The following is a 25,693-nucleotide window of genomic DNA, read 5'->3' as shown; positions in this document are numbered from 1 at the left end:
CAGACAGATGATCTTTGACTAGCTTTTTTTTTTTTTTTAAATCAATACCTCCTAAAACTAGGACAGAATTCCTGTCAGACAGATGATCTTTGACTAGCTTATTATTATTTTTTAAATCAATACCTCCTAAAACTAGGACAGAATTCCTGTCAGACAGATGATCTTTGACTAGCTTTTTTTATTATTTTTTTTTATTTTTTTTAAATCAATACCTCCTAAAACTAGGACAGAACTCCTGTCAGACAGACGATCTTTGACTAGCTTATTTTTTTAAATCAATACGTCTTAAAACTAAGACAGTACTCCTGTCAGACAGATGATCTTTGACTAGCTTATTTATTTATTTATTTTTTTTTTTTTATCAATACGTCCTAAAACTAGTACATAACTCCTGTCAGACAGACGATCTTTGACTAGCTTTTTTTTCTAATCAATACGTCCTAGCACATTACTCCTGTCAGACAGATGATCTTTGACTAGCTTATTTTTTTAAATCAATACGTCCTAAAACTAGGACAGAACTCCTGTCAGACAGATGATCTTTGACTAGCTTATTTTTTTAAATCAATACGTCCTAAAACTAGCACAGAACTCCTGTCAGACAGACGATCTTTGACTAGCTTATTATTATTTTTTAAATCAATACCTCCTAAAACTAGGACAGAATTCCTGTCAGACAGATGATCTTTGACTAGCTTATTATTATTTTTTAAATCAATACCTCCTAAAACTAGGACAGAATTCCTGTCAGACAGATGATCTTTGACTAGCTTTTTTTATTATTTTTTTAAAATTTTTTTAAATCAATACCTCCTAAAACTAGGACAGAACTCCTGTCAGACAGACGATCTTTGACTAGCTTTTTTTTTTTTTTTTAATCAATACGTCCTAAAACTAGGACTGAACTCCTGTCAGACAGACGATCTTTGACTAGCTTTTTTTTTTTTTTTTAATCAATACATCCTAAAACTAGCACAGAACTCCTGTCAGACAGACGATCTTTGACTAGCTTTTTTTTTTTTTTTAATCAATACGTCCTAAAACTATAGCACAGAACTCCTGTTAGACAGACGATCTTTGACTAGCTTTTTTTTTTATCAATACGTCCTAAAACTAGCACAGTACTCTTGTCAGACAGACGATCTTTGACTAGCTTATTTTTTTAAATCACTATGTCCTAAAACTAGCACAGTACTCTTGTCAGACAGATGACCTTTGACTAGCTTGTTTTTTCTTTTTTTTTTTTTAAATCAAAACGTCCTAAAACTAGCACAGAACTCCTGTCGGACAGACGATCTTTGACTAGCTTATTTTTTTAAATCAATACGTCTTAAAACTAAGACAGTACTCCTGTCAGACAGATGATCTTTGACTAGCTTATTTATTTATTTATTTTTTTTTTTTTATCAATACGTCCTAAAACTAGTACATAACTCCTGTCAGACAGATGATCTTTGACTAGCTTTTTTTTCTAATCAATACGTCCTAGCACATTACTCCTGTCAGACAGATGATCTTTGACTAGCTTATTTTTTTAAATCAATACGTCCTAAAACTAGCACATTACTCCTGTCAGACAGATGATCTTTGACTAGCTTATTTTTTTAAATCAATACGTCCTAAAACTAGCACAGAACTCCTGTCAGACAGACGATCTTTGACTAGCTTATTATTATTTTTTAAATCAATACCTCCTAAAACTAGCACAGAACTCCTGTCAGACAGACAATCTTTGACTAGCTTTTTTTTTTTTTTAATCAATACATCCTAAAACTAGCACAGAACTCCTGTCAGACAGACGATCTTTGACTAGCTTTTTTTTTTTTTTTTTAATCGATACATCCTAAAACTAGCACAGAACTCCTGTCGGACAGACGATCTTTGACTAGCTTATTATTATTTTTTAAATCAATACCTCCTAAAACTAGCACAGAATTCCTGTCAGACAGATGATCTTTGACTAGCTTTTTTTTTTTTTTTAAATCAATACCTCCTAAAACTAGGACAGAATTCCTGTCAGACAGATGATCTTTGACTAGCTTATTATTATTTTTTAAATCAATACCTCCTAAAACTAGCACAGAATTCCTGTCAGACAGATGATCTTTGACTAGCTTATTATTATTTTTTAAATCAATACCTCCTAAAACTAGGACAGAATTCCTGTCAGACAGATGATCTTTGACTAGCTTTTTTTATTATTTTTTTTATTTTTTTTAAATCAATACCTCCTAAAACTAGGACAGAACTCCTGTCAGACAGACGATCTTTGACTAGCTTTTTTTTTTTTTTTTAATCAATACGTCCTAAAACTAGGACTGAACTCCTGTCAGACAGACGATCTTTGACTACCTTTTTTTTTTTTTTTAATCAATACATCCTAAAACTAGCACAGAACTCCTGTCAGACAGACGATCTTTGACTAGCTTTTTTTTTTTTTTTAATCAATACGTCCTAAAACTATAGCACAGAACTCCTGTTAGACAGACGATCTTTGACTAGCTTTTTTTTTTTATCAATACGTCCTAAAACTAGCACAGTACTCTTGTCAGACAGACGATCTTTGACTAGCTTATTTTTTTAAATCACTATGTCCTAAAACTAGCACAGTACTCTTGTCAGACAGATGACCTTTGACTAGCTTTTTTTCTTTTTTTTTTTTTTAAATCAAAACGTCCTAAAACTAGCACAGAACTCCTGTCGGACAGACGATCTTTGACTAGCTTATTTTTTTAAATCAATACGTCTTAAAACTAAGACAGTACTCCTGTCAGACAGATGATCTTTGACTAGCTTATTTATTTATTTTATTTATTTTTTTTATCAATACGTCCTAAAACTAGTACATAACTCCTGTCAGACAGACGATCTTTGACTAGCTTTTTTTTCTAATCAATACGTCCTAGCACATTACTCCTGTCAGACAGATGATCTTTGACTAGCTTATTTTTTTAAATCAATACGTCCTAAAACTAGGACAGAACTCCTGTCAGACAGACGATCTTTGACTAGCTTTTTTTTTTTTTTTTAATTAATACGTCCTAAAACTATAGCACAGAACTCCTGTTAGACAGACGATCTTTGACTAGCTTTTTTTTTATCAATACGTCCTAAAACTAGCACAGAACTCCTGTTAGACAGACGATCTTTGACTAGCTTATTTTTTATCAATACGTCCTAAAACTAGCACAGTACTCTTGTCAGACAGACGATCTTTGACTAGCTTATTTTTTTAAATCACTATGTCCTAAAACTAGCACAGTACTCTTGTCAGACAGATGACCTTTGACTAGCTTTTTTTTTCTTTTTTTTTTTTTTAAATCAAAACGTCCTAAAACTAGCACAGAACTCCTGTCGGACAGACGATCTTTGACTAGCTTATTTTTTTAAATCAATACGTCTTAAAACTAAGACAGTACTCCTGTCAGACAGATGATCTTTGACTAGCTTATTTATTTATTTATTTTTTTTTTTTTATCAATACGTCCTAAAACTAGTACATAACTCCTGTCAGACAGATGATCTTTGACTAGCTTTTTTTTCTAATCAATACGTCCTAGCACATTACTCCTGTCAGACAGATGATCTTTGACTAGCTTATTTTTTTAAATCAATACGTCCTAAAACTAGCACATTACTCCTGTCAGACAGACGATCTTTGACTAGCTTATTTTTTTAAATCAATACGTCCTAAAACTAGCACAGAACTCCTGTCAGACAGATGATCTTTGACTAGCTTATTTTTTTAAATCAATACGTCCTAAAACTAGCACAGAACTCCTGTCAGACAGACGATCTTTGACTAGCTTATTATTATTTTTTAAATCAATACCTCCTAAAACTAGCACAGAACTCCTGTCAGACAGACAATCTTTGACTAGCTTTTTTTTTTTTTTAATCAATACATCCTAAAACTAGCACAGAACTCCTGTCAGACAGACGATCTTTGACTAGCTTTTTTTTTTTTTTTTAATCGATACATCCTAAAACTAGCACAGAACTCCTGTCGGACAGACGATCTTTGACTAGCTTATTATTATTTTTTAAATCAATACCTCCTAAAACTAGCACAGAATTCCTGTCAGACAGATGATCTTTGACTAGCTTTTTTTTTTTTTTTAAATCAATACCTCCTAAAACTAGGACAGAATTCCTGTCAGACAGATGATCTTTGACTAGCTTATTATTATTTTTTAAATCAATACCTCCTAAAACTAGCACAGAATTCCTGTCAGACAGATGATCTTTGACTAGCTTATTATTATTTTTTAAATCAATACCTCCTAAAACTAGGACAGAATTCCTGTCAGACAGATGATCTTTGACTAGCTTTTTTTATTATTTTTTTTATTTTTTTTAAATCAATACCTCCTAAAACTAGGACAGAACTCCTGTCAGACAGACGATCTTTGACTAGCTTTTTTTTTTTTTTTTAATCAATACGTCCTAAAACTAGGACTGAACTCCTGTCAGACAGACGATCTTTGACTACCTTTTTTTTTTTTTTTAATCAATACATCCTAAAACTAGCACAGAACTCCTGTCAGACAGACGATCTTTGACTAGCTTTTTTTTTTTTTTTTAATCAATACGTCCTAAAACTATAGCACAGAACTCCTGTTAGACAGACGATCTTTGACTAGCTTTTTTTTTTTATCAATACGTCCTAAAACTAGCACAGTACTCTTGTCAGACAGACGATCTTTGACTAGCTTATTTTTTTAAATCACTATGTCCTAAAACTAGCACAGTACTCTTGTCAGACAGATGACCTTTGACTAGCTTTTTTTCTTTTTTTTTTTTTTAAATCAAAACGTCCTAAAACTAGCACAGAACTCCTGTCGGACAGACGATCTTTGACTAGCTTATTTTTTTAAATCAATACGTCTTAAAACTAAGACAGTACTCCTGTCAGACAGATGATCTTTGACTAGCTTATTTATTTATTTATTTTTTTTTTTTTATCAATACGTCCTAAAACTAGTACATAACTCCTGTCAGACAGACGATCTTTGACTAGCTTTTTTTTCTAATCAATACGTCCTAGCACATTACTCCTGTCAGACAGATGATCTTTGACTAGCTTATTTTTTTAAATCAATACGTCCTAAAACTAGGACAGAACTCCTGTCAGACAGACGATCTTTGACTAGCTTTTTTTTTATCAATACGTCCTAAAACTAGCACAGAACTCCTGTTAGACAGACGATCTTTGACTAGCTTTTTTTTTATCAATACGTCCTAAAACTATAGCACAGAACTCCTGTTAGACAGACGATCTTTGACTAGCTTTTTTTTTATCAATACGTCCTAAAACTAGCACAGAACTCCTGTTAGACAGACGATCTTTGACTAGCTTTTTTTTTATCAATACGTCCTAAAACTAGCACAGTACTCTTGTCAGACAGACGATCTTTGACTAGCTTATTTTTTTAAATCACTATGTCCTAAAACTAGCACAGTACTCTTGTCAGACAGATGACCTTTGACTAGCTTTTTTTTTTTTTTTTTTTTAATCAAAACGTCCTAAAACTAGCACAGAACTCCTGTCGGACAGACGATCTTTGACTAGCTAATTTTTTTAAATCAATACGTCTTAAAACTAGGACAGAACTCCAGTCAGACAGATGATCTTTGACTAGCTAATTTTTTTAAATCAATACGTCCTAAAACTAGGACAGAACTCCTGTCAGACAGATGATCTTTGACTAGCTTCTTTTTCTTTCTTTTTTTTTAAAATCAATACGTCCTAAAACTAGCACAGAACTCCTGTCAGACAGACGATCTTTGACTAGCTTTTTTTTATTTTTATCAATAAATCCTAAAACTAGCACAGAACTCCTGTCAGACAGATGATCTTTGACTAGCTTTTTTTTTTTAAATCAATACGTCTTAAAACTAGCACAGTACTCCTGTCAGACAGATGATCTTTGACTAGCTTTTTTTTTTTTTTTAATTTTTATCAATACGTCCTAAAACTAGCACATAACTCCTGTCAGACAGATGATCTTTGACTAGCTTTTTTTTTAAAATCAATACGTCTTAAAACTAGCACAGTACTCCTGTCAGACAGATGATCTTTGACTAGCTTTTTATTTTTTTTTTATTTTTATCAATACGTCCTAAAACTAGCACATAACTCCTGTCAGACAGATGATCTTTGACTAGCTTATTTTTTTAAATCAATACGTCCTAAAACTAGCACAGAACTCCTGTCAGACAGATGATCTTTGACTAGCTTCTTTTTCTTTCTTTTTTTTTAAATCAATACGTCCTAAAACTAGCACAGAACTCCTGTCAGACAGACGATCTTTGACTAGCTTTTTTTATTTTTATCAATAAATCCTAAAACTAGCACAGAACTCCTGTCAGACAGATGATCTTTGACTAGCTTTTTTTTTTAAAATCAATACGTCTTAAAACTAGCACAGTACTCCTGTCAGACAGACGATCTTTGACTAGCTTTTTTTTTTTTAATCAATACGTCCTAAAACTAGCACAGAACTCCTGTCAGACAGGCGATCTTTGACTAGCTTTTTTTTTTTTTAAATTTTTATCAATACGTCCTAAAACTAGCACAGAACTCCTGTCAGACAGACGATCTTTGACTAACTTTTTTTTTTTTTTTTAAATCAATACGTCCCAAAACTAGGACAGAATTCCTGTCAGACAGATGATCTTTAACTAGCTTTTTTATTTTATTTTATCAAAACATCCTAAAACTAGCACATAGCTCCTATCAGACAGACGATCTTAGACTAGCTTTTTTTTTTTTTTAAATCAATACGTCCTAAAACCACGACAGAATTCCTGTCAGACAGATGATCTTTGACTAGCTTTTTTTCTTTTTATCAAAACGTCCTAAAACTAGCAGAGAACTCCTGTCAGACAGATGATCTTTAACTAGCTTATTTTCTTAAATCAATAAGTACTAAAACTAGGACATAATTCCTGTCAGACAGATGATCTTTGACTAGCTTATTTTTTTTAAAATCAATACGTCCTAAAACTAAGATAGTACTCCTGTCAGACAATTGATCTTTGACTAGCTTTTTTTAATTTATTTTTTTAAATCAATACATCCTAAAACTAGCACAGAACTCTTGTCATACAGACGATCTTTGACTAGTTTTTATTTTTCTTTATACGTCTTAAAACTAGCACAGAACTCCTGTCAGACAGATGATCTTTGATTAGCTTATTTTTTTAAATCAATACGTCCTAAAACTAGCACAGAACTCCTGTCAGACAGACGATCTTTGACTAGCTTTTTTTCAATTTGTGTCCTAAAACCAGCACAACTCCTGTCAGACAGACAATCTTTGACTAGCTTATTTTTTCAAATCAATGCGTCCAAAAACTAGCACAGATCTCCTGTTAGACAGACGATCTTTGACTAGCTTTTTTTAAATGTATTAATCAAAACATCCTAAAACTAGCAAAGAACTCCTGTCGGACAGACGATCTTTGACTAGCTTTTTTTTTTTTAAATCAATACGTCCTAAAACTAGCACAGAACTCCTATCAAACAGACGATCTTTGACTAGCTTTTTAAAAATTTGTGTCATAAAACCAGCACATAACTCCTGTCAGACAGACGATCTTTGTCTAGTTTTTTTTTTTAAAATTTATTAATACGTTCTAAAACTAGCACATAACTACTGTCAAACAGACGATCTATGACTAGCTTTTTTAAAAATTTTTGTCCTAAAACCAGCACATTACTCCTGTCAGACAGACAATCTTTGACTAGCTTCTTTTATCAAATCAATGCGTCCTAAAACTAGCACATAACTCATGTTAGACAGGCGATCTTTGACTAGCTTTTTTAAAATTTGTATCCTAAAACCAGCACACAACTCCTGTCAGACAGACAATCTTTGACTAGCTTATTTTTTCAAATCAATGCGTCCTAAAACCAGCACATAACTCATGTTAGACAGACGATCTTTGACTAGCTTTTTTTTGTAGCAGTCATACTAGCTGTTTTTATCAATAGGTTTCAAAACTAGCTCAACAGAGGATCCCTAACGATTTTTGTTAGCTAATTAAAAACAACAGCGCTCTTTTGTTGTGAAAATATGACCTTTAGTGGGAAAAAAAACAAGTTTGGAGCGTTTTAAGTAGTCAAATGTATGTCACTGCCCCCCAGTGGTTACTTTGAGGAAATACATTATATATGTTTAAAGCGAATATCGAGTGTGTGTATCATTATTGTTACAACAACTGAACTTAGTAAGCGGAAATATGTATTAAAAGGTCACTTAAATGTTTTATTGGCGACAATTGTTTACCTTCGTCCATATCTACGGTCTTCCACCGCGTGGGAACCATGACGCAGCACTTCCGCTATTTGAGACCTCGCATCCTGATTGGCTACAACGCGTCGTATTTGCATATCAGCTCTGATTGGGCAAAAAGCATCCCGCCAAATGTCACGTGGTGTAACTTTTCGCGCGAACTAGTGCAGTGTTGCGTGGGACCTCGTTTAGTCAGTACAGTCAGGACCGCTTCTTTTGTTTTTGTTTTTGTGCGTTTTATACCTAAGTGTTGGATTATTTCGGTATGGACGTCGCCACTGCCACTGCGGAGACCGCCGGGGAGACGGTAAAAGACGAGTTGGCCGACAAATGTCAGAAGTTATTCCAGGCCTTCTTGGAGGAGTGAGTACCATGCTAGTTGCATTGTTGTAGCCGCATGGTCACACAATGCATGGAAATGTTTGTTTTTTTCTTATTATTTGTGTCCGTGTGCAGGTTCCAGACCACGGATGGAGAAGTGAAGTATGTCCGGGAGGCTGAGGAGTTGATCCGGCCTGAGAGGAACACACTCCTGGTTAGCTTCACCGACCTGGAGGGCTTCAACCAGGAGCTGGCAACCACCATCCAGGAGGAGTATTACAGGTTGCCACTCTTATTACTATTTGTATTACTATTATTATCATTATTACTATTTTATTACTGCAATATTTCAAGTTAATAGCTATGAGAATTTTGTGACTTTCTTAAAGAACATAAAATGTAGGTATTCTGATAAATGTCTTCATAGGAAGATACAATAAAAGTAAGATAAATGTCATCGAATGATCATCACAGCAATCCTCTAAGCCAGTGTATTTCAACCACTGTGCCGCGGCACACTAGTGTAGAAGTCTGAATGCCTCCAGGATGGTTTTGTCGCGATCCCAAAATGCAGAGCAAAGCGAGAGACGGGTGTGCAGGTAAAATCAATCAATCAATCAATGTTTATTTATATAGCCCTAAATCACAAGTGTCTCAAAGGGCTGTACAAGCCACAACGACATCCTCGGTACAGAGCCCACATACGGGCAAGGAAAAACTCACCCCAGTGGGACGTCGGTGAATGACTATGAGAAACCTTGGAGAGGACCGCATATGTGGGTAACCCCCCCCCTCTAGGGGAGACCGAAAGCAACGGATGTCGAGTGGGTCTGACATAACATTGTGAAAGTCCAGTCCACAGTGGATCCAACACATCAGCGGGAGTCCAGTCCACAGCGGGGCCAACAGGAAACCATCCCGAGCGGAGACGGGTCAGCAGCGCAGAGATGTCCCCAACCGATGCACAGGCTAGTGGTCCACCCGGGGTCCCGGCTCTGGACAGCCAGCACTTCATCCATGGCCACCGGACCTATGCAACTCCCCCTCGCAAGGGACAGGGGAGAAGAGGAGAGAAGAAAAGAAACGGCAGATCAACTGGTCTAAAAAAGGGGGGGTCTATTTAAAGGCTAGATTATACAAATGAGTTTTAAGATGGGACTTAAATGCTTCTACTGAGGTAGCATCTCTAACTGTTACCGGGAGGGCATTCCAGAGTACTGGAGCCCGAATAGAAAACGCTCTATAGCCCGCAGACTTTTTTTTTGGCTCTGGGAATCACTAATAAGCCGGAGTTCTTTGAACGCAGATTTCTTGTCGGGACATATGGTACAATACAATCGGCGAGATAGGCTGGAGCTAAACCGTGTAATATTTTATACGTAAGTAGTAAAACCTTAAAGTCGCATCTTAAGTGCACAGGAAGCCAGTGCAAGTGAGCCAGTATAGGCGTAATATGATCAAACTTTCTTGTTTTTGTCAAAAGCCTTGCAGTCGCATTTTGTACCAACTGTAATCTTTTAATGCTAGACATAGGGAGGCCCGAAAATAAAACGTTACAGTAATCGAGACGAGACGTAACGAACGCATGAATAATGATCTCAGCGTCGCTTGTGGACAAGATGGAACGAATTTTAGCGATATTACGGAGATGAAAGAAGGCCGTTTTAGTAACACTCTTAATGTGTGACTCAAACGAGAGAGTTGGGTCGAAGATAATACCCAGATTCTTTACCTAGTCGCCTTGTTTAATTGTTTGGTTGTCAAATGTTAAGGTGGTATTATTAAATAGATGTTGGTGTCTAGCAGGACCGATAATCAGCATTTCCGTTTTCTTAGCGTTGAGTTGCAAAAAGTTAGCGGACATCCATTGTTTAATTTCATTAAGACACGCCTCCAGCTGACTACAATCCGGCGTGTTGGTCAGCTTTAGGGGCATGTAGAGTTGAGTGTCATCAGCATAACAGTGAAAGCTAACACCGTACTTGCGTATGATGTCACCCAGCGGCAGCATGTAAATACTAAAGAGTGCAGGGCCAAGAACCGAACCCTGGGGAACTCCGCACGTTACCTTGACATAGTCCGAGGTCACATTGTTATGGGAGACGCACTGCATCCTGTCAGTAAGATAAGAGTTAAACCAAGACAAGGCTAAGTCTGACATACCAATACGTGTTTTGATACGCTCTAATAAAATATTATGATCGACGGTATCGAAAGCGGCGCTAAGATCAAGAAGCAGCAACATAGATGAAGCATCAGAATCCATCGTCAGCAATAGATCATTAGTCATTTTTGCGAGGGCTGTCTCCGTAGAGTGATTTGCCCTGAAACCGGATTGAAAAGGTTCACAGAGATTGTTAGTCACTAAGTGTTCATTTAGCTGCTGTGCAACAGTTTTTTCGAGAATTTTGGAAATAAACGGAAGGTGGGAGACCGGTCGGTAGTTTACCATGAGGTCAGGATCGAGGTTAGGTCTTTTGAGCAGAGGATGAATAACCGCTTTTTTGAATGCTAGGGGAACAGTGCCGGAGGAAAGTGATAAGTTTATAATATTTAACACTGATGGACCTAATAATACAAACAGTTCCTTGATAAGTTTCCCAGGAAGTGGGTCAAGTAAACATGTTGTTTGTTTTATCCCACTTACACGCTGTAATAATTCCTCTAATGTTATTTCATCAAAAATAGAGAGACTATTTTGGAGGGCAGTGTCCGTCGTATATACAGTCGTATTTGTGTTAATAGAACCCAGTTGTAGCTGGGATGCGTTGTCTTTAATCTCCTTTCTAATGAGTTCAATTTTCTTATTAAAGAAATTCATAAAATCATCTGCCGAGTGGGTGGAGCTACTGGGAGGAGTCCCTTGTTGGGTTAGCGATGCTACTGTACTAAACAGAAATTTAGGATCGTTTTTGTTGAGGCGGATGAGATTTGAGTAGTATTTAGCTTTAGCTAAGGTAAGCATGCGTTTATAAGTTATTAAACTATCACTCCATGCTTGATGGAAAACCTCAAGTTTAGTCGCGCGCCATTTGTGTTCCAGTTTTCTACATGATAATTTCTGGGCTTTAGTTTCTTCTGTAAACCATGGGGTGCGCCTTTTAGGGGCCCTTTTTTGCTTTAGCGGTGCTATACTATCAATAATTTCGCGCAAGGCATCGTCAAAGTTGTTAGTGAGTTTATCAATAGAGCCGACATAATTTGGGAATGGTGCTATTACCGAAGGCAGTAGGTCAGCAAGAGTCATCGTTGTGGCAGCATTAATGTTGCGGCCGCTATAGCAGTTATTATTATTATTAGCTTGTTGACAAAGAGTCAAAACTTCAAATTTTATAAGGTAATGATCGGACATTACTTTAGTATATGGAAGTATCATAACTTTGGAGGTGGTGACACCCCTGACAAGCACTAGATCTATTGTATTACCGTTGCGATGCGTGGGTTCATGTATTATTTGTGTAAGACCACAGCTATCAATTATGGTTTGGAGCGCCACGCACTGAGGGTCCGATGGGGTATTCATATGGATATTAAAGTCCCCCATTATGATTATATTGTCGGCGTGCGTCACTAGATCAGCAACGAACTCTGAGAATTCACTGATAAAGTCCGAAAATGGTATGCAATGATTAAACCAAAAATGAACTGGAAAGGAAAAGGCACCGAAGCTTAGGGATGGCTGTGCAAAACAAAAGTAAAACTGAACTTGCTACAAAGTAAACAAAAACGGAATGCTGGATGACAGCAAAAACTTATGGCGTGTGGAGCAGAGATGGCCTTAACTTGCTAAACAAAAACGGAATGCTGGAGAACAGCAAAAACTTACGGCATGTGGAGCAGAGATGGCCTGAACTTGCTGCAAAGTAAACAAAAACGGAATGCTAGACGACAGCAAAGACTTACGGCGTGTGGAGCAGAGATGGCCTGAACTTGCTGCAAAGTAAACAAAAACGGAATGCTGGACGACAGCAAAGACTTAGGAGCGTGTGGAGCAGAGATGGCCTGAACTTGCTACAAAGTAAACAAAAACGGAATGCTGGACGACAGCAAAGACTTACAGCGTGTGGAGCAGAGATGGCCTGAACTTGCTACAAAGTAAACAAAAACAGAATGCTGGACGACAGCAAAGACTTACGGCGTGTGGAGCAGAGATGGCCTGAACTTGCTACAAAGTAAACAAAAACGGAATGCTGGACGACAGCAAAGACTTACGGCGTGTGGAGCAGAGATGGCGTGAACTTGCTACAAAGTAAACAAAAACAGAATGCTGGACGACAGCAAAGACTTACAGCGTTGGGAGCAGAGATGGCGTGAACTTGCTACAAAGTAAACAAAAACAGAATGCTGGACGACAGCAAAGACTTGCGGCACGTGGAGCAGAGATGGCGTCCACAAAGTACATCCGTACATTGCATGACGATCAACAATGTCCACACAAAGAAGGATAGCGTACACACAACTTAAATAGTCTCGATTGCTAACACAAAGCAGGTCAGGCAATAGCACTCAAAGGAAGGCGCAAAGCTGCAATAGGAAAACCCCAACAAAACAGGAAGGGTCACCAAAACAACAGCGCAAGACAGGAACTGAAGCACTACACACAGGAAAGCGACAACAAATTCAAAATAAGGGCACGACAACCTGGTGGAGTTTAATTTTTTAACATTTTCTGCTGGTGGTGTGCCTCCGTGTTTTCTTCATTAAAAAAATGTGCCTTAGCGCCAAAAAAGGTTGAAAAACACTGCTCTAAGCCAGGGGTCGTCAAACTCATTTTAGATCTGGGGGGGCCACATGGAGAAAAATCTACTCCCAAGTGGGCCTGACTGGTAAAATCACGGCACGATAACTTAGAAATAAAGACAACTTCAGATTGTTTTCTTTGTTAATGAATAGAACAAGTGCAATGTGCAAAAGAAAAGGTACTAAACTGTGCAAACTCCCTGTTCCCAGAGTGTATCCCTTCCTGTGTCGGGCCGTTCGCAACTTTGCAAGGGATCATGGGAATGTTCCGCTCACTAAAGAGTTCTACGTGGCGCTGGAAGACCTGCCTGCCAGACACAAGTAAGATTCGTATCGGGACTAAATGTCAACTTGTCTTGGTAAATAAATAATAACGTTGACTTCAGGATCCGCGAGCTGTCGTCCATGCGCATCGGCACCCTGGTGAGAATCAGCGGTCAGGTGGTGAGGACGCATCCGGTCCACCCGGAACTGGTGAGGCGTGCTTCCGGTCAAAGCTGCGAGCGTGTTTGGCCTGAGCTTCAGGGGATGACAAGCGCATGTTCGGTTTTTAGGTGAGCGGCACTTTCCTGTGCATGGACTGTCAGGCGGTCGTCAAGGACGTACCCCAGCAGTTCAAGTACTCCCCGCCCACTATCTGCCGCAACCCCGTGTGCAACAACCGCGCACGCTTCCACCTGGACACGCACAAGTCCAAGTTCATAGACTTCCAGAAGGTAACTTCCTAACGTGGGGTGGTTGAGGACTGTGTGTGTGATACAATGGTTTGTGTCCAGGTGCGTATCCAGGAGACCCAGGCGGAGCTACCTCGTGGTTCCATCCCGCGGTCCCTGGAGGTCGTCCTCAGAGCAGAGGCGGTGGAAATGGCTCAGGCCGGCGACCGGTGCGACTTTACCGGAACGCTCGTGGTGGTGCCGGACGTCTCTCAGCTCAGCACTCCCGGTATCAGACCCTCCGCACCGTCACGTTTTAGTATCTGCATTCGGACTATTCATGTCGAACCCTTTGGATTCCTTCTGGAGGTCTGCGAGCGGAGACCAGTACCAGGGTCAGCGGACCGCAGGGCTTCGAGTCCGACGGTCTGAGGGGATTGAAAGCTCTGGGGGTCCGGGAGTTGTCGTACAGACTGGCCTTCCTGGCCTGCAACGTCGCTCCCACAAACCCACGGGTAAGAAAGAAAGACCGGACGATAGAACTTACCCTATGTCCTTGCCGCATATAAAAGTTGACATACACTTGTAAAGAACATAATGTCATGGCTGTCTTGAGTTTCCAATAATTTCTACAACTCTTATTTTTTTGGGAAGGCCATTCTAAAACCTTCATTCTAGCCTGATTTAGCCATTCCTTTACCACTTTTGACGTGTGTTTGGGGTCATTGTCCTGTTGGAACACCCAACTGTGCCCCAGACCCATTTATCCGGGCTGATGATTTTAGCTTGTCCTGAAGAAATTGGAGGTAATCCTCCTTTTTCTTTGTCCCATTTACTCTCTGTAAAGCACCAGTTCCATTGGCAGCAAAACCGGTCCAGAGCATAATACTACCACCACCATGCTTGACGGTAGGATAGGATAGGTCTTTATTGTCATTGCAACAAGTACAACGAAACTATGTTTTCTGCACAAACCCGTTCAAGATTAGACAAACAGTGTACAGGGTTACAGAACAGGAACGCTGATGGGTCCCCGTAAAAGGTGGGAAAAAGGTAAAACGCTGGGGAAGAAGATGAGTAAAAAAAATACAATCTAGACTGGGCTCCTGAGGGGGTCTAATCTGGAGTGGGGAAAAAACCTCCATGCCATGCACACATAAACATGTTACATATAATCACGACAACTCGCAATAGAGGTGGGGGGGAGTTGGGGCCCCTGGAGGTCAACTGCTGCTACGAAATAGCCCCAGTCTGTGATCTCACAGCCCGGCCCAAACCTTCCATTGCAACGAACAGCCTTTGGGCCCCTTGAGTGGCTGCCATCGTCTTACGAATTTGCTATACGGAATGGTGTTCCTAGGATTAAAGGCCTCACCTGTTCTCCTCCAAACATATTGCTGGGTATTGTGGCCAAACAGCTCCATTTTTGTTTCATCCGACATCACATGGTAAAAGATAAGACCTTCTGGAGGAAAGTTCTGTGGTCGGATGAAACAAAAATGGAGCTGTTTGGCCACAATACCCAGCAATATGTTTGGAGGAGAAAAGGCGAGGCCTTTAATCCCAGGAACTCAATGCCTACCGTCAAGCATGGTGGTGGTAGTATTATGCTCTGGGCCTGTTTTGCTGCCAATGGAACTGGTGCTTTACAGAGAGTAAATGGGACAATGATAAAGGAGGATTACCTCCAAATTCTTCAGGACAATGACCCCAAATACATGTCAAAAGTGGTAAAGGAATGGCTAAATCAGGCTCGAATGAAGGTTTCAGAATGGCCTTCCCAAAGTCCTGACTTAAACGTGTGGACAATGCTGAAGAAACAAGTCCATGTCAGAAAAACCAACAAATTTAGCTGAACTGCACCAATTTTGTCAAGGAGTGGTCAAAAATCCAAGTTGTAGAAAATAATGGAAACTCAAGACAGCCATGACATTATGTTCTTTACTTTTGACCACGACTGTACGTGCGTTTTCTTTTGTTGCCGGAACCTTTTTGTCTTTGCAGTTTGGCGGCAAGGAGCTGCGAGAGGAGGAGCAGACGGCCGAGAGCATCAAAAGCCAGATGACCGAGCAAGAGTGGGAGAAGGTGTTTGAGATGAGCCAGGACAAGAACCTGTACCATAACCTGTGCACCAGCCTCTTCCCCACCATCCACGGTCAGTGCCCACGTTCCTCTTTAACGCACCCCGTAAATTATTATTTCAATCTTCAAAATAATCATTGAATAATCAATCTTGTTGTTGTTGATTATGTGGCGAATTGTATCCACTTTACATTACAAGGTGACAGATCATATAGTCTATAATTAACAAAGCCTATCTAAGATTCCATTGTGCCTGATAATGAACTAATGACGCAATTATCTCTACTTTGAACACACCCCAGATGAGTGATTGAAGGGCATACTTAGTCAACAGCCATACATGTCACGCTAAGGGTGGCAGTGTGAACAACGCCGACACTGTCATAAATATGTGCCATATAGTGAAACCACACTAAACGACGACGACAAACACATTTTGGGAGAATATTTGCAACACAACATAAACACCACAGAACAAATTCCCAGAATTCCCTGCGGCACCAACTCTTCCGGGACACTACAATATAAACATACTCCATTGGTGGATCTACACCTAACATCCACTGTAATGATACCAAGTACAATAGCGTATTTAGTCGATTTAGTTAGTTTTTTACAAATGTATATTATGTTTATAAACTCAGGAAATACGTCCCTGGACACATGAGGACTTTGAATATGACCAATGTATGATCCTGTAACGACTTGGTATCGGATTGATACCCAAATTTGTGGTATCATCCAAAACTAATGTAAAGTATCCAAACAACAGAAGAATAAGTGATTATTACATTTTAACAGAAGTGTAGATAGAACATGTTAAAAGAGGAAGTAAGCAGTAAATAAACAAGTAGATTAATACCCCATTTTTACAGTTTGTCCTTTATAATGTTGACAAAATAATAGAATGATAAATGACACAATATGGTACTGCATATGTCAGCAGACTAACTTATGAGCCTTTGTTTGTTTACTTACTACTATAAGACAAGTTGTCTTGTATGTTCACTATTTTATTTAAGGACAAACTTGCAATAATAAACATCTGTTATAAATATAAATATTGTTATCGGTCGGCACAACCCCTAAAGTGGGCACGGATCGAATAATGCCATTTTTTTGTGGTCCCCTTCATTTAGAAAAGCCCGGAAATTATTTTAAACTATTGGTATCGTTACATCACTAGTGTAGACATAGCCTAAATATTGAGTTGACATTGTTATACTGTGAAGAGCACTCACCATGAATACATGTAAACGTTTACAGTTAATACACAGGGTTGGTATCGGTCGATCTAACCCATGGATGGTTGTTATCGGAATCGGCAGCATGAATCCCCGATCGAAACGTTCCTAAAAACAATACGTCAGCCGACTAATTAGGAGCCTTTGTTTGTTTACTTACTACTAAAAGACAAGTTGTCTTGTATGTTCACTATTTTATTTAAGGACAAACTTGCAATAATAAACATATGTTTAATGTACCCTAAGGTTTTTTTTGTTAAAATAAAGCCAATAATGCCATTTTTTTTGTGGTCCCCTTTATTTAGAAAAGTACCGAAAAGTATCAAACTATCGAAATACATTTTGATACTGGTACTAAAGTATTGTTATCGGTCGGCACAACCCCTAAAGTGGGCACGGATCGAATAATGCCATTTTTTTTGTGGTCCCCTTTATTTAGAAATCATTTTAGTACCGGTACCAAAATATTGGCATCATTACAACACTAGTGTAGACATAGCCTAAATATTGAGTTGACATTGTTATACTGTGAAAAGTATACACGTTAATACACAGGATTGGTATCGGTCGATCTAACCCATGCATGGTTGGTATCGGAATCAGCAGCATGAATCCCCGATCGAAACATTCCTAAAAACAATACGTCAGCAGACTAACTAGGAGCCTTTGTTTGTTTACTTACTACTAAAAGACAAGTTGTCTTATATGTTAACTATTTTATTTAAGGACAAACTTGCAATAATAAACATATATTTAATGTACCCTAAGATTTTTTTGTTAAAATAAAGCCTATAATGCCATTTTTTTTGTGGTCCCCCTTTATTTAGAAAAGTACCGAAAAGTATCAAACTATCGAAATACATTTTGGTACTGGTACTAAAATATTGTTATCGGTCGGCACAACCCCTAAAGTGGGCACGGATCGAATAATGCCATTTTTTTGTGGTCCCCTTCATTTAGAAATCATTTTAGTACCGGTACCAAAATATTGGTATCATTACAACACTAGTGTAGACATAGCCTAAATATTGAGTTGACATTGTTAAACTGTGAAGAGCACTCACCATGAATACATGTAAACATTTACAGTTAATACACAGGGTTGGTATCGGTATCAGCAGCATGAATCCCCGATCGAAACGTTCCTAAAAACAATACGTCAGAAGACTAAATTAGGAGCCTTTGTTTGTTTACTTACTACTAAAAGACAAGTTGTCTTGTATGTTCACTATTTTATTTAAGGACAAACTTGCAATAATAAACATATGTTTAATGTACCCTAAGATTTTTTTGTTAAAATAAAGCCAATAATGACATTTTTTGTGGTACTCCTTATTTAGAAAAGTACCGAAAAGTATCAAACTATCGAAATATATTTTGGTACTAAAGTATTGTTATCGGTCGGCACAACCCCTAAAGAGGGCACGGATCGAACAATGCCATTTTTTTTGTGGTCCCCTTCATTTAGAAAAGTACCGAATTAGTTTTGGTACCAAAATATTGGTATGGGGACAACACTAATACACACTGGCAGAAATGCAGATCGGAGACTATGGACGCGGGTGTCTTCAGCCTTGTCGCTGCTCGGGGTTTGTGCAGGCAACGACGAGGTGAAGCGCGGCATCCTCCTGATGCTGTTCGGAGGCGTTCCCAAGACGACCATGGAGGGAACCTCGCTGAGGGGAGACGTCAACGTGTGCATCGTGGGAGACCCCAGCACCGCCAAGAGCCAGTTCCTCAAGTAGGCGCCTTGAACAAAAGCACAGCTCCGGGGGTTGTTGATGTCGTGGATAATGGACTACTGTGTGTGCAGGCACGTGGAGGAGTTCAGCCCCAGGGCGGTTTACACCAGCGGCAAAGCCAGCACGGCCGCCGGTCTGACCGCTGCCGTGGTCCGAGATGAAGAGTCCCACGAGTTTGTCATCGAGGCCGGAGCGTTGATGCTGGCCGATAACGTGAGTTTCTCTTTTTCCTCCTTCACATGTTGCCTCATCCCATATTGCCAGGGAGGTTTGAGGAATACCCCTACTAGATCGGAACAAACCGAAAACAGCTTCTTCATATTTTCATGGATAAATGTCCGTCGCCGGGGTGTTGTTGACTGAACGACGTGGTTAATGCCTCGACATAATTGAGCCCCTTTTTCCTTTCAGGGCGTGTGCTGCATTGACGAGTTTGACAAGATGGACCTCAAGGACCAGGTGGCCATCCACGAGGCCATGGAACAGCAGACCATCAGCATCACCAAGGCCGGAGTCAAGGTAGATTTGAGATACAAAATACAAGTTCCACTCCCCTTTCCGACGAGATTAAAACCAAGGGCGCGCCTTCATTTCCTCCCAGGCCACCCTGAACGCCCGCACCTCTATCCTCGCCGCCGCCAACCCCGTCAACGGGCGCTACGACCGCGGCAAGAGCCTGAAGCAGAACGTCAACCTGTCCGCGCCGATCATGAGCCGCTTCGACCTGTTCTTCATACTGGTGGACGACTGCAACGAGGTAAGCGCACCTCACCCGGCGGGGGGGGGGGGATTGAGCAAAGGTCGTGTGACGTTCCGGCGAAAACCGTACGCCCTGTCTCCAGGTCACGGACTACGCCATCGCGCGGCGCATCGTGGACCTGCACTCGCGGGTGGAGGAGTCCGTGGACCGGCTCTACTCTTTGGATGAGATCCGGAGGTACCTGCTGTTCGCCAGGCAGTTCAAGCCAAAGGTATTCACTTTTGCAGAGCGGTTGTTTTTAGGAACGTTTCGACCGGGCTTTTTGCTCCGCCGCTCCCAGTCTGTGGAACGCTCTCCCTGACCACCTGGGGGCACCACAAACTGTGGATGCTTTTAAAAAAGGCTTAAAAACCCTTCTTTTTAAAAAAGCCTTTTTTTTAGATATATGTATACTAGTTGTACCTATTTGGCTGTTCTAGTTTTTATTTGTATTTATTTTTTATTATCTTTTTATTTGTATTTTTTTAATACACTGTAGCACTTTGAGGTTGTTTACTCAATGTAAAGTGCTTTTTTACGGGTTAGATCGACCGATACCAATCCCGTGTATTAACTGTAAATGTTTACATGTATTCATGGTGAGTGCTCTTCACAGTTTAACAATGTCAACTCAATATTTAGGCTATGTCCACACTAGTGTTGAAACGATACCAATATTTTTAAATTATTTCGGTACTTTTCTAAATGAAGGGGACCACAAAAAAAATGGCATTATTCGATCCGTGCCCACATTAGGGGTTGTGCCGACCGATAACAATATTTTAGTACCAGTATCAAAATGTATTTCGATAGTTTGATACTTTTCGGTACTTTTCTAAATAAAGGGGGACCACAAAAAAATGGCATTATTGGCTTTATTTTAACAAAAAAATCTTAGGGTACATTAAACATATGTTTATTATTGCAAGTTTGTCCTTAAATAAAATAGTGAACATATAAGACAACTTGTCTTTTAGTAGTAAGTAAACAAACAAAGGCTCCTAATTAGTCTGCTGACGTATTGTTTTTAGGAACGTTTCGATCGGGGATTCATGCTGCCGATTCCGATAACAACCATCCACGAGTTAGATTGACCGATACCAATCCCGTGTATAAACTGTAAATGTTTACATGTATTCATGGTGAATGCTCGTCACAGTTTAACAATGTCAACTAAATATTTAGGCTAGGTCTACACTAGTGTTGTAACGATACCAATATTTAAAAATCATTTCCGGGCTTTTGTAAATGAAGGGGACCACAAAAAAAAATGGCATTTTTCGATCCGTGCCCACATTAGGGGTTGTGCCGACCGATAACAATACTTTAGTACCAGTACCAACATGTATTTCGATAGTTTTCTATACTTTTCTATATAAAGGGGGACCACAAAAATATTGCATTATTGGCCTTATTTTTTTTTTTTAATCTTAGGGTACATTAAACATATGTTTATTATTGCAAGTTTGTCCTTAAATAAAATAGTGAACATACGAGACAACTTGTCTTTTAGTAGTAAGTAAACAAACAAAGGCTCCTAATTTAATCTGCTGACGTATGCAGTAACATATTGTGTCATTCATCTATTATTTTGTCAACATTATAAAGGACAAACTGTAAAAATGGGTTATTAATCGACTTGTTTATTTACTGCTTACTTCCTGTTTTGACATGTTCTGTCCACACTTCTGTTAAAATGTAATAATCACTTATTCTTCTGTTGTTTGGATGCTTTACATTACTTTTGGATGATACCACAAATTTGGGTATCAATCCGATACCAAGTAGTTACAGGATCATACATTGGTCATAATCAAAGTCCTCATGTGGACGTATTTCATGAGTTTATAAACATAATATACAATTTAAAAAAACGATGCCAAAAAATATCGACGTAATCATAGTAGTATCGACTAGACACATGCCTGTACTTAATATCATTACAGTGGATGTCAGGTGTAGAACCGCCCGTGGCGTCTGTTTACATTTTGACGGCGGGTGAGCTACGGTGTGTCGTGAAGCATGTTCAGCTATTCCTCGTCCTCCAGTGATAGTGATACTTGTAAGAAACTCACTTTATTCGTCGCCATGGAGACGAAAATGAGATTTCAGTGTTATAGCTTCACCTTTATCGTTAGTTTAAGCCAAAATGCGTCCGTTCTCCCTTTTTCTGTCGACACACTGTGTCTGCTTGTAAGTACTCTGTGATTGTGCGCTGCCGAACATGCTCGCCTGGTAGTAAAACCAACAGTGTCATGACGTGACTTCGACGCGGGTGTAGGACCAGTACGTTTCAGAGATGTTATCGTACCGAAAATGATTCATTAGTAACGCGGTACTATACTAATACTGGTATACCGTACATCCCAAGTCTATACTAAGCCGGATAAACCCTTAAACGAATAATTAGTTAGCCTAAACCCCGTTTCAGCCACACTAAACCATCGTTTATGGTCCCCCTCCTCGGATTATTTTATCTTCGACTCTTAGCTTTGTCTGGACTCATTGATCGTTTACAAACTGAGTTCAGGGAGGAAGTGACGCCGCACAGGAGGTGACGTCACAAACCGATCGGCACGTCCCGATTTATTTTCTTCCGGTGTTTCTTCCCGCAGATTTCTAGCGAATCCGAAGAGTTCATCGTGGAGCAGTACAAGCGCCTCCGCCAGCGTGACGGCTCGGGGGGCGTGACCAAGTCGGCCTGGAGGATCACCGTGAGGCAGCTGGAGAGCATGATCCGCCTCTCGGAGGGCATGGCCCGGATGCACTGCTGTGACGAGGTGGGTTCACGTGGTGTACAAAGCGTGGCCGGGGGGGCCATTTGCGGCCCGCGGGTAATGTTTTACCGGCCCGCAGCACATCATTCTAGAAATACTAAGACATTTTTTAAATAAAAGAGCAAATAGGTGAAATGCAATCAGAAAAAGTTGCATTGTTGAATCTAATAACACTTTTTTTTTTTTAAATAATTTATCAAAAAATAATAATGAATCCAAATCAATGTTGCTATGAATTATTGACTGATTTTAGGACAAAAATGACATAAATACAAATAAAAAAACATGAAAAATATGAAAATTATTTAAAAAAAATACATACTAATTATATACTAATACTAATTATTATATTGATTGTTATTAGGAATATACTAAACTAATTACATTATATTTTATCTGAAGCTATAGAGATTTAAGTGTTCACTTTGGGCACTTTTGGATCCCCAAGAATTTTATTGGAATTAAAAAAATAAATTTTGCTATTAATTATTGACCTATTTAGGGATCCAATTACTACACAACAAATATTCCACTTTGAAAATATTTTTGGGAAAAATATTGTATATTTTATATTTTTGCCCCAAAAAATAGGATTTTGACAAAAACCTCAAAATGTAAAAAAAAAAATATATATATATATATATATATATTTGAAGTTGAACGAACTTCAAGTATGAAGTTGAATTAGAGATTCAAGCGTTTAATAAAAAATAAATAATATATGACTTATTTTTAACCTTTTTTAAGACTGAAACCCTTCTGGGTCCCTAGGACCTAACTTGAGGGAGGCTCAAAGGTTGAAAAAAAAAAAAAAGTGTATATTGTATAGGTTTTGAAAATGAAATCATATCAAAATGGCCCCCGCGTGCTTTGATTTTTCAGTGCGCGGCCCTCAGTGGAAAAAGTTTGGACACCCCTGGCGTAGAAGGATAGCCTCGTTTTTTTTTTTTGGTCGCCAGTTACGAAAAAGCGCATCGGTGAGGTGGAGAAGGCCTGGCTCTCAGTCTCCGTTCTAATTCATCCCAAAAGGTGTTCAATCGGGGTTCAGGTCAGGACTCTGTGCAGGCCAGTCAAGTTCATCCACACCGGACTCTGTCATCCATGTCTTTGTGGACCTTTGCTTAGTGCACAGTCATGTTGGAAGAGGAAGGGGCCCGCTCCAAACTGTTCCTTCCACTGGAACTAAAGGGGCCAAGCCCAACACCTGGGAAAACAACCCCACACCATAATTCCTCCTCCACCAAATTTCACACTCGGCACAATGCGGTCCGAAATGTAGCGTTCTCCTGGCAACCTCCAAACCCAGACTCGTCCATCAGCTTTACACCACTGCATCCCACGCTTTGCATTGGACTTGGTGGTGTATGGCTTAGAGGCAGCTGCCCGGCCATGGAAACCCATCCCATGGAGCTCTCTGCGTACTGTACGTGGGCCAATTGGAAGGTCACATGACGTTTGGAGCTCTGTAGCAACTGACTGTGCATCCGCTGACCCCTCTCTGTCAGTTTTCGTGGCCTACCACCTCCTGGCTGAGTTGCTGTTGTTCCTGAACTCTTCCATTTTCTTATAATAAAGCCGACAGTTGACTTTGGCATATATAGGAGCGAGGCAAAGTATGATCCAGACATGCAGGGCACCTCCACAAGCGTAATACAACTATTTGGTCTTGAAATAAATATATACACTTTTTCAGCCACAAATAGATTGTAGTTCTGTGGGCAACACTGACCCATTTTTACAGTCTTTGGTATGACCTACCGATCTCAGGGCGGACACTCTATAACCACAAGGCAACTTTGGCAAACAATAGCACTTCCGTGAAGACTTCGGGACTTAAAAGTCACAGATTAGAGTACAGTAGGCAGGGCGACGTAACGAATCTCAACAGCACCCGGCTCGGGGGGGTCACAGTCCCGTTCTGTCCATCCCGTGTTGTGCAAAACAGCTCGACAAATGACAAATGACAATATTCAGACAAATCGGGATCATTTCCAAAGCACACCTGATAATGTCACAATACACCGCCAAAATAAAAGCGCAGTGAAGGTTGCATTACAATACTCCCTTCATGAATTATGCAGGTTCAGCCCAAGCACGTCAAAGAAGCTTTCCGTCTTCTGAACAAGTCCATCATCAGGGTGGAGACGCCGGACATCAACTTGGAGCAAGAGGATGAAGAAGAGGAAGAGGAGGTGGCGGAGGAAGGTAATGTTACGTTTCCACTCGTCACTTATATTGATTAGCAATACCAATATCCACCTATTGCCAATATCCAATAAAGGAGCTGAATGTAGGAAAACAAGTACGGTATACCGGAACTAGTATAGTATTGTGGTACTAATGAATCAAAAACGCTACTGTACTCTGTTTGAAAAGTACCGTCGTTTTGCGAGCAGAGGAGCATGCTCAGCAGCGCACAGTCACAGAGTACTTACAGGCATGCACGGTGTGTAGACAGAAAAGGGAGAGCGGACGCATTTTGGCTTTAAAACTAAAGATAAAGGTGAAGTTAGAACACTGAAACGCCCTCAGGAAGAGGTGCTTTAAGACGTGGCTAGCTAGCGGCTAACGTCCATCCGCAGTGTTTTAGCTACTTCTAAATCATTATTATTCACCGGTTGTAAAAATAAAAAATAAAATATATATATATTTAAAAAAAAAAATATATATATATATATATATATATATTTTTAAAAAAAATATATATATACTGTATATAAATATATATACATATTTTTAAATATATATATTTATATATATATATATGTAGATATAGATATATATATTATATATATATATAGATATACATATATTAATAGATATAAATATTATATTACATATATTAATAGATATAAATATATATATATATTATATATAAATATATTATATTATATATAAATATATTATAAATAAATATATATTATAAATATATATCTATTAATAGATAAAAATATTATATTATATATATTAATATATATATATATAAATATATATATATAAATATTTTATTATATATATTAATATATATATATATATACTGTATATATTCATATATATATATATTAGGGCTGCATCTAACGATTAATTTGATAATC

The 25,693-nt window shown here is 39.0% G+C and overlaps 2 protein-coding genes across 3 annotated transcripts in view; one reads left to right on the top strand and one right to left on the bottom strand.

Annotated features, from left to right (window-relative positions):
• Window positions 1–8,364, bottom strand: part of LOC133665081 (UDP-glucuronosyltransferase 1A1-like) — a 104,324-nt gene extending 95,960 nt beyond the window's left edge. The window contains exon 1 of one of the 2 annotated variants that reach the window (XM_062070268.1): window positions 8,295–8,364. The gene's annotated coding sequence lies outside the window, so the exon portion shown is untranslated. The remainder of the gene's footprint in view (window positions 1–8,294) is intronic. The other variant, XM_062070271.1, reaches the window with a different exon arrangement.
• Window positions 8,365–8,420: 56 nt separating this feature from the next.
• Window positions 8,421–25,693, top strand: part of mcm6 (minichromosome maintenance complex component 6) — an 18,518-nt gene continuing 1,245 nt past the window's right edge. The window contains exons 1-15 of the mRNA XM_062070267.1: window positions 8,421–8,663; window positions 8,757–8,903; window positions 13,572–13,682; window positions 13,748–13,835; window positions 13,916–14,077; window positions 14,138–14,303; window positions 14,384–14,529; window positions 16,019–16,169; window positions 18,940–19,081; window positions 19,154–19,295; window positions 19,494–19,601; window positions 19,684–19,839; window positions 19,925–20,053; window positions 22,437–22,601; window positions 24,680–24,803. Of these exons, the coding sequence (XP_061926251.1) occupies window positions 8,566–8,663; window positions 8,757–8,903; window positions 13,572–13,682; window positions 13,748–13,835; window positions 13,916–14,077; window positions 14,138–14,303; window positions 14,384–14,529; window positions 16,019–16,169; window positions 18,940–19,081; window positions 19,154–19,295; window positions 19,494–19,601; window positions 19,684–19,839; window positions 19,925–20,053; window positions 22,437–22,601; window positions 24,680–24,803 (2,035 nt within the window). The 5' untranslated portion in view covers window positions 8,421–8,565. The remainder of the gene's footprint in view (window positions 8,664–8,756; window positions 8,904–13,571; window positions 13,683–13,747; window positions 13,836–13,915; window positions 14,078–14,137; window positions 14,304–14,383; window positions 14,530–16,018; window positions 16,170–18,939; window positions 19,082–19,153; window positions 19,296–19,493; window positions 19,602–19,683; window positions 19,840–19,924; window positions 20,054–22,436; window positions 22,602–24,679; window positions 24,804–25,693) is intronic.

This window comes from Entelurus aequoreus, linkage group LG14 (assembly GCF_033978785.1).
Source record: "Entelurus aequoreus isolate RoL-2023_Sb linkage group LG14, RoL_Eaeq_v1.1, whole genome shotgun sequence".
Taxonomy (NCBI): Eukaryota; Metazoa; Chordata; class Actinopteri; order Syngnathiformes; family Syngnathidae; genus Entelurus; species Entelurus aequoreus.
This window is presented reverse-complemented; position numbering and strand designations above follow the sequence as displayed.